We start from the raw sequence: 10000 nt of genomic DNA, 5'->3' as shown, positions 1-10000 counted from the left end.
TACACACACACACACACACACACACACATATATATATATATATATATATATATATATATATATATATATATATATATATATATATATGTATATTAATCTGACCAATATTCGAACCTCTAACTCCTCGATTTCGTATTATTATTATTACAAGTCAAGCTATAATCCTGTTTGGAAAGCAGGATGCTATAAGCCCAAGGGCTCCAGCAGGGAAAATAGCACAGTGAGGAAAAGAAACAAGAAAGTAAATAAACTACAAAAGAAGTAATGAACAATTTAAATAAAATATTTTTAGAACAGATACATTAAATTAGATCTTTCAGATATAAACTAAATCTTTAAAATAAAAGGAAGAGAAATAAGATAAAATAGTGTGCCCAAGTGTACTCTCAAGCAAGAGAACTCTATCCCAAGACAGTGGAAGACCATGGTACAGATGTTATGGCACTACCTAAGACTAGAGAACAATGGTTTGATTTTGGAGTGCTTGTCTCCTAGATGAGCTGCTTACCATAGCTAAAGAGTCTTTTCTACTCTTACCCAGGGGAAAGTGGCCACTGATAGATGCACTTATCACATATAGGCTAATCCTTTCTGAACTTATGATTTGACCTTGAATTATTCAAATTAGGAACTAGATATCTCAATCATATCATTTTAAACTTACTTGGTAAATGAAACTGAAATAAACACTAATTCATGTATAGTCCTCTAATGTATCTTTTGCAACTCCAGTACAGCTGGACACAGGGATTCCTGGTACACCTCGATCCGAGGAATTGCACCCAGCCTCACATATACTGCGTGGTGAGTTACTGTGCTTAGCCTCGCCAACCACCTCTGCCATCTCTCCCTCCACTATCTGTTTGGTTACTTGCCCCAAAGTAAGGGTGTGGCAGGGTGCACCTCTTCAGGATGAGATGTACCATTGAAAAATATATTATATCCATGGTACAGGTGGCTTCATTAAATCCTGTACACTGACGGGAAGCTAAGAAGGCCAGACGTTTGCCATCTGTATACACTGTAGCAGGGAACTGTTAGCAACGCTGCCTGTAAGGCAAAGACTCTGAGCTTGCGAACACGTGATCAAAAGTATTTTCATTAATATTACGAAGACCTGTTTAGCAACTGTAATGATTTTTCTATGCAGAACTTCCTAAAACTAATATAAACACTTTTGATTAAGTGTTTACACGCTCAGAGACTGTTTTATATGCAGCGTTGCCAACATTTTCTCTTTTGCTAAACACAGCGTTATCTGCTATATTGTATAGGCTACAGCTGTGTCTTGAGAAAAACAAATCCTTTTTGAAATAGAAAAACAGAAACATAGATACTTACTGAGAAGCGTGAGTACGAGCATTAAATAGAATGTCGTGAAGTTTGGACTCGTGAAGGATGAATTCCTGGTCTAGATCCAAAGTCTCCATTTTGGCGATGACGTCATACTTGATCTGGCAAGGAGCACAGGTGTACCAAGATGGCGTCCAGTGAGGGTCCACCACTACGCCGTTCATGATTTTCCTGAAAGAAGAAAATGGCTATGATTTTGGATCTAATCGTTCTGTGCGATGGAAGGAAATTGTTACAAGACAGCCAGTTTTATAAATCATATGTATTTTACAGGTAATAGGTTGGCCAGGGCACCAGCCACCCGTTGAGATACTACCGCTAGAGAGTTATGGGGTCTTTGACCGGCCAGACAGTACTACATTGGATTCTTCTCTCTGGTTATGGTTCTTTCCCTTTGCCTACACGAACCCCGAATAGTCTGGCCTATTCTTTACGATTTCTCTTCTGTCGTCATACACCTGACAACCCTGAGATTACCCAACAATTCTTCTTTGTTCAAGGGTTAACAACTGCACTGTAATTGTTCAGTGACTACTTTCCATGGTAAGGGTAGAAGAGACTCTTTAGCTATGGAAAGCAGCTCTTCTGGGAGAAGGACACTCCAAAATCAAACCATTGTTCTCTAGTTTTGGGTAGTGCCATAGCCTCTGTACCATGGTCTTCCACTGTCTTGGGTTAAAGTTCTCTTACTTGAGGGTACACTCGGGCACACTGTTCTATCTAATTTCTCTTCCTCTTGTTATAATCTATATAGCAAATATTTATTTCAATGTTGTTACTCTTAAAATATTTTATTTTCCTTCTTTCCTTTCCTCACTGGGCTATTTTCCCTGTTGGGGCTTTTGGGCTTATAGCATCCCGCGCTTCCAACTAGGGTTGTAGCTTAGTAATTGATAATACTAATGATAATAATAATAATTTGCATGGTTAACATTTTCTATCGGGAAATGTTTCTAATTCACTTGGCTAATCTGTCTTTAACAAAATTGTAACAGTGGCCTTGAGTTATAAAGCAGGGAATAACAGATAGTCTGTTGATTTTCATCTTATTTTTACAATATTCATCTTCTTTTCAACATTAATTTATAGGTCATGGCATATTTTATAAATATCTAAAGCATTTCATTTCGTCAATTATTTCCTGCTGCAAATGCGCAAATAAAGTACCAAACTAGAGGGGCTCTCACTAGAGCCCAGACCTCCGCCGCGTCATCTAATTTCTCGACCTTGATCTTGACCTTTGACCTTGACATGTATTAATTGGCGCGGATTTTCATACACTAATATGAAACAAGTTTGAAGTCTCTTTGACAAGGATGTCCAAACTTATGGCTGATTACATGAGTTGGAAATTTTTCTTGACCATGACCTTGACCTTCCAAAATTTATTGATTTCCTGCTCTTTACATAACAAGTTTCATTACTCTATGATTAAAATTGTGGCCATTTGGCTGATGTCTGGAATTTGACCTTTTTACTTGAACTTGACCTTGACCTTCGACCTTGACATATATTAATTAGTATGGATTTTCATACATTCAAATACGAACCAAGTTTGAAGTCTCTGTGACAACGATGTCCAAACTTATGGCTGATGACATGACGTGAATTGGACATTTTGCTTGACCGTGACCTTAACCTTTGACCTTGACCTTCCAAAATTTAATCTATTGCAGGTTTTTCCATAACAGTTAATCCCTGCGAGTTTCATCACTCTATGATTAAAATTTTGACAAGGAACCTGTCCACAAACAAACACAGGAACAAACAAACAAACACACAAACAGTAGTTGAAACATAACCTTCCAACTTCGTTGGCGGAGGTGATAAATGAATAGATAAATAGATATAAAGACCAACTAAAAAAAATCCTTTGAATTTTTGTTAGTGTGCCATTACCAAAAGCAATTTTGCTCTGCAAAGGCAAGAATAAGTTACCGAATAGATTTATGAATGAAGAGATAGGTACATAAATAAGTAAACAGAACACCAATCAATCCTTAGAAGTTTTCTTGAGGGTGCCACTCACCAAAAGCCTTTCATTTCGTCACGCACTTTATACAGAAACTGCAAGAAGGTCGGGTGAGAGTTCTCGTCCTGTGGTGACCTTTCTTCATCATTCGGGTCACCGGATGTTGGTGACGATTCGTTATTACCAACGTGGCCATAATCCTTGAGTATTGATAGCTGCATTTGCCGGTAGGGATCCTCAGTCTTCAGTACTCGCAGCATTTTGTCTCTGGAATTGGTAACACTGCATCACTATTTTAGTGTCTCATTTCATTTATTTGTTTGAAAGAAAAAGCTGAGAACAAATGCATATCTGAATGATATAATTGGTAACACTTAATCACGTGAAGTTAAAATAAAATTAATTCTAATTTCAATAATAATAATAATAATAATAATAATTGTGAGGAATTTTTCTTCTCACTTCTTCCTTTCGCATTTTAAGCTCTCTTCCAAAAGCCTCAGGCTCGGCCACACCAAGCGCGACTAGCGGTGCGGTTAGCGGAAAGAGGTTTCCGCGTCAAATTGAAACCTAAGGTATCTTATGTAGGTGGCCAGATAGGAGGCGCGGGAAGCCTTTAACCGCTGCAGCTGCCGCCAGACTTGTGTTTCATGTTTTGAAAAATCGCGGCGGTTCGAGCGTCTTCACCCAAGATTACACCATTTTTCATCAGTTCCTGAAGGGGTACGCATTCAGTTGTTCGTTTCCAGCCATTACTAATCAACAATTTATTGGGAGTGTTTCGGAGAGCAAAAATAAATTAAATAAATGGAATTTATGGCAATCAACTGCAAATGGATAGTAATAATATAGTGGGTAGGCCTACGCTTTTTTTTGTGCTCTGCAACCTATTTAATCACCATTTAGTTTTTATATATATATATATATATATATATATATATATATATATATATATATATATATATATATATATATATATATATATATATATATAAGATGAAGTAGAGAAATTACAAATGTAAAAAGAATCGTATGTACTTTTAAACAATATATCTTATGCAAATGCTAGTTAATTCTGGAATGAAAAGGACAATGAATTTTCGTGAACTTTATCATATTTGAAGCAATTATAATAACTGGTAAGAGAGAGATTGAGGTTGTCTATAGTTCGACGTTTGATTTTTGAGCCTGAATCCAGGAAGGATGTTGCCATCAAAGAATCAAAAGACTTGTGAATTACGCAGATATTCATTAAATCTGTCGTCGTACAAACGAGACTGGCAACATTAATTTTAAAATCAACTTATTTTCCCTTCTCTGTTTATTAAAATCGTGAATCCAGACTCTTGTGTAATTTATTGTTCAGATTGAAATAAAGATTTTCAATCGGAAGTAATTTCCTACTCAAACATCATCGTCATGTTTACGAGGAAGCCTATTTTCGAAAGCTGGGAGTGAGGAGGCAAGAGAGGTGTGGCGGTTCCGGTGTGGCCACCCAACATTTTGTCGCTGGCCTGCCGCCCGAGTTATGCCGCTACCGCGACGCTCATCGCGCTTGGTTACGCCGGCGTATGGTAGTTCTTTCCTCAAACTAAGTGTGTCGAGATAAATGATTAAACTGGTTTTGAATATAATTTCAATCATGCTGACTTGAAAGCAGCTTTTATTTCTCTAAGCCAATTCAAGTCTGTTAATTTTAAGATGTATGCCCATCACACCAGCCCATTGCCAACTGATCATTAACTTGAATTTTTAGCAAGCCAGAATAGGTAAGATTATTGTGTATGTAAACTCCCTTAGAGCAGCAAGATTTCTCTATGTATTTTGTGCAAATTCTGCCTCGATATGGCACCTCCAGTGGGTTACTCACGCACCACGACGCTCGCCTGTTTTGAAAGGTGAAGAGAGGTGAACCTACATTCCTACACGACCCTAGCTAGCGTCGCCCCAGTGACCGGCTAACCCAAGGCCCATAGAATAAGCGAATTTGCGCACCTCTGGCTCAACCCCCCTCCCCCCCCCCCCCTTCCCACAACTACTCAGACCAGGACCTGCCGGCTGGAGATAGGGAAGGAGATGAGCCTGGGAGTCCGTATCTTACTACAAACGAGGATTCCAGGGGTGGGCCAGTCAAGGGTGCATTGTGCAAACTGTGTAACTTTTCGTTCAACAGCTATTTGAGGACAAGGGCTGTCTTCCAAGTGAATGCAGGTACAAACACGTGGCCACTTAGTTTTCCCCCCATTTTAAGCTTAAATTAAATTTTACTTGATTTACATATTTCGGGTTGTATGGGGTGGGATTGTGTGAACAGTTTTTTAAATATTATTTTTGCATTGGAGACTAGCACAGTCTCTGTGTCACAGGGCCGCGTGTCCGACCCTATTTCAATTATTAACCATTGCAGAAGACCATGAGTCTAAGCAATCATATTGTTTTATTAATTTGCATTTCCTTTCTTACATTTTGTGTTTGTTTTGATCCTTTTACTTTATATTCAGATGTCCGTTTCTTTTAATGTAAATTTATGTAATAAAGCAAGATTAGTTTAATTAAACCTCGTCGTATTTTTACCCCTTCATTTATTTGATTATGTCTATTATGAATATTTGATCTCGGGACAGTGTATATACCCAATATTTTGGAAGGAGTAAGTAAGTTTAGGTAACTTAAGAATACTAGTGTGTTAGCGAGTGAGAATTGAAGCTATGTGCTTCGAAGATAAAGATCCATATCTTTATAACTTTTATTTTATACTACATCACTGCTCTCATCCATTGCCATTGTCTCAAGAATTACTTATTGTAAGATTCCTGTCCAGTATATCACTTGGGTCCCTGGGACGAAGTCGAAACAGAGCCTATGGACTAAATACACGTTCAAAAAAAGCGTCAAAATTTTGCATCAAAATTTTGACGTGTAACTTTGATACAAAATTTTGATGCATAATTGCCCACACACGTTTGACATTTTTCCCATCAAAATTCAGTATCGTCAAAATCTTCGACATGGATGCATCAGTGGCCATAGCACTAGTGTTGGCATTGGACTCTGATAAACCTACTGGTAAACGTCGGAAATGGTCAAAAGTATACCTGATATGAAGTTTTGAAAAAGTTTCCAGACTTTTTCATAAAGGAGCCCACACAAGCATAAAAAATTTGACGACTCGTTAAAAAATATCAAACGGATTTGATCAATCAAAATTTTGCTTCAGATATTTTTTGACATCAAAACGTCGTACACACACTCAAATTTTGCATCAAAATTTTGATGCAAAATTTTGACCTTAGACCTGACAAAGCTAGAGTAGGCCATCAAAATTACTTTTATTTCACGTGTGGAGTTTTCAGGCCTCTGGACAGAGTACAGTTCTTTTGCATTTAGAGTGAAGGTATGTGAACTACGCCATCAAAATTATAAACAGGTTGTATGTGCCTTGAGTGATGGCACTCCTTTTCCTCCCCTTCTGATATTTTAGGAAATGATGTAGGGAGACTTTCCCGGAACAAGTTCCCACTCAACAATTGAATAAATAAAAGAAAAAAAAAACGTATTTCTTCACGATAATAATAATAGTAATAATAATAATAATAATACTAACACTATCAATTTCAATAATAATGATAAAAACATTAATGATAATAATAGTAATAATGATAATAATAATAATTTTAATAATCTTTCTTAGGATGACACTAATTTTATTTCAGTGTCATTTGTTTAATTTTCTTCAAGAGAGAGAGAGAGAGAGAGAGAGAGAGAGAGAGAGAGAGAGAGAGAGAGAGAGAGAGAGAGAGAGAGAGAGAGAGTATAAAATTTTCATTATAAAACACATAAAAAACGCTCCCCCACAATCTCTTGTAATTAATGTAACACAGTAGTTTAGAAGTTTGATTCCAGCTGTGACCAAGTTGTGCAATGGTCTTCCTAATCGGGTAGTTTCAAAAGTTCAATGTTGCCGCGAATGATTTTATGTTGGACAGGTTGACGTAAGTCTCTTGTTATATATTAAATATGAAAGATCTATTATGATGTTGTTATTATTCTTAAAACATTTATTGTTTCTTAATAATCTTGTAGTTTATTTATTTCCTTATTTACTTTCCTCTCTGCGCTATTTTTTTCCTGTTGGAGTCCTTGGGCTTATAGCATCCTGCTTTTCCAACTAGGGTTCAGTTTAGATAATAATAATAATAATAATAATAATAATAATAATAATAATGATAACTAAAAAAAAAAGCACTCTGAGAGTGTAGACCTCCGCCACGGCAGCTTATTCCTCGAAAGCAGCTTGCCTTTCCCAGAATCAATTTAGACCGTATGCGTACTTGAAGTGTGTGTGATAACCATGTGCGAACTTATGGTTTTACTACTCTTTGAGTGAAATTGTGGTCAGGAAGTTGTTCACAAACAAACAAACGGACAAAGAGGCAAACAGGGGCGAAAACATAACCTCTTTCCAACTTCGTTGGCGGAGGTAATGATGATAATAACGAAACCAAAATTCCGATTGATATTTTCTCCTGACGCCTGTCATCTATCTCTGCCTGTACAGTACAGTACCAGCTCACCTGTATGCAGAAAGAAGCCTCTCGAAGGGATGTCTGACGATCATAAATTTCAGCGACTTCTTCAGGAGGTTTTCTATCTTCTTGTAACTCTTGGGCGGCTTGTAAAGGCTGGTGACCTTTGCATGCAAGCTCCCGTCGAACGTCTTTTGCCCGGCCAGCGTCAACAGGTTTTTCATCCAGGTCGTTGAACCAGCCTGGGTCAGTCGGGGGGAAAAAAACAGTTAGTTATTGTTCGTAATTATAGGATACAGCTCTGTTGGGAATGCTGAACTTTGCGTCAATTGTGAAATAAAGTAAGAATTTTCGTCTTTTTCTGACGCTGAATGTGGACAATAATCTTCCAGTCTGTCAATCATGGGAATATGAATACCGAGGATAGCACAGTTGGGAAGGTTGAGCTAGTGTCAATTATGAAAGAAGGTAAGAATTCTCTTTTTGAGCGCCGATTATGTAAGGTATCTAAATGTATGATATTCTACCAATTTTTTCAATATTTCAATTATGGAAACACGAACTGAGAAAAGCCAGTGTTCAGGGTTACATTATGCCAGAGGCTGACTGGGCTGAAGCCTAGGGGTCCACTTTTTTTTCTTTTATTGTTAAATGTGAAATCTCGGGGGACCTGTCATGGGTTAATACAGCATTGTCAATGGGGGAGATTGAACTAGTGACAAGTGTGAAAGAAATTGAGTAATCTTATTTTAATCACTGAATATGGAGGGCAGTTAGTTGGGTAATAATATACCAGTTTTTTACAATTATTGAAATATGGGTGACCCTCCAGGGCAATGATTCAGTAATAGTGAACCAACTTACCTTTCAATTATGAAAATGAAGGAAGCTATTATGAATATTTGGGAGCTCAGTAGGGTAAGTCTAATTTTGCAATTCATTATTATTATTATTATTATTATTATTATTATTATTATTATTATTATTTACCAAGCTACAACCCTAGTTGGAAAACAGGATGCTATAAGCCCAGGGGCCCCAACAGGGAAAATAGCTCAGTGAGGAAACGAAATAAGGAATTAAACTACAAGAGAAGTTTAAGAATAATAACAACAATGAAATAAATCTTTCGTATATATACTATAAAATCTTCAAAATAACAAGAGGAAGAGAAGGTAAATCCCAGTTGATGAGAATTTACTCCCTTAAACATCATCATCATCATCATCATCATCTCATCTTTCGCCAGTCGTCTCTATCTTGAGCTTTTAATTCAACACTTCTCCTTTCATCATCTCCTACTTCTCCCTCTATAGTCCTCGGCCATGTAGGCATGGGTCTTCCAATACTTCTAGTGCCCTGTGGAGGCCAGCTAACCGTTTGGTTAACTAATGCTATTCAATAATTGATTTTACAGCAAAATTTGATTGGAGTGTTAAGAAAATTACCCTTTTCCATTTCATACTTAATAACTTATTCTTTTTTTTTTTCATTATTTTTATTCGCTTATAATTAATCTCAGTGTGATCAAAGAATCATGTTCATAAAGTCAACGACCATAATCTTTTCCTAAGTGTTTTTATAGTTTATATTATGAAATGTCTATTTTAATGCTGTTACTGTTTTTGAACTATTTTATTTTGATTGTCTCTTACTTCTATCGTTTATTTATGACCCTATTTCCTTTCCTCACTGGGCTATTTTTCACTGTTGGAGCCCTTGGACTTATAGCATCTTGCTTTTCCAACTAGGGTTGTAGATTAGCTGGTAATAATAATAATAATAATAATAACAACGGTCGTTTGAAAGTCCCCGCTATTCATTTACAGTGATCAACTGCAAAGTATGTATAACCTTAAAACCTGATTAATGTTTATTAGCCTTTTTAGGCTTATCTGAAAACCTCCCTGAACCGTTTCATTGAAAATTTCAAACTGCTTTTGAAACAGAAGTCGACTTTCCATATACTATAATTAGGGTCATGTTACTGTAAATGAGGCCTATACTTTAAAGGTTTAAAGGCCGTTCATGAATGGCAGAGGCAAGGGACAGTGACATTGCCCTATAAAGCAGGACAATGCCCTAGAGACTGACCATATATGCATATGATCAGCGAACAAGCTCCCTCTCCAGCCAAGCTAGGAACAAG

At 36.9% G+C, this 10000-nt stretch overlaps 1 protein-coding gene across 1 annotated transcript in view; it reads right to left on the bottom strand.

Annotated features, from left to right (window-relative positions):
• Positions 1-10000, bottom strand: part of LOC137628443 (carbohydrate sulfotransferase 11-like) — a 27568-nt gene that overhangs the window by 4934 nt on the left and 12634 nt on the right. Inside the window, exons 4-6 of the mRNA XM_068359592.1 lie at positions 7900-8093; positions 3383-3592; positions 1342-1524 (exon numbers count right to left, since the gene is read on the bottom strand). Of these exons, the coding sequence (XP_068215693.1) occupies positions 1342-1524; positions 3383-3592; positions 7900-8093 (587 nt within the window). The remainder of the gene's footprint in view (positions 1-1341; positions 1525-3382; positions 3593-7899; positions 8094-10000) is intronic.

The sequence above is a fragment of the Palaemon carinicauda genome, chromosome 36 (genome assembly GCF_036898095.1).
Source record: "Palaemon carinicauda isolate YSFRI2023 chromosome 36, ASM3689809v2, whole genome shotgun sequence".
NCBI classification, from domain to species: domain Eukaryota; kingdom Metazoa; phylum Arthropoda; class Malacostraca; order Decapoda; family Palaemonidae; genus Palaemon; species Palaemon carinicauda.
The sequence above is the reverse complement of the archived record's forward strand: the minus strand, read 5'-3'. Positions and strand labels throughout refer to the sequence as shown.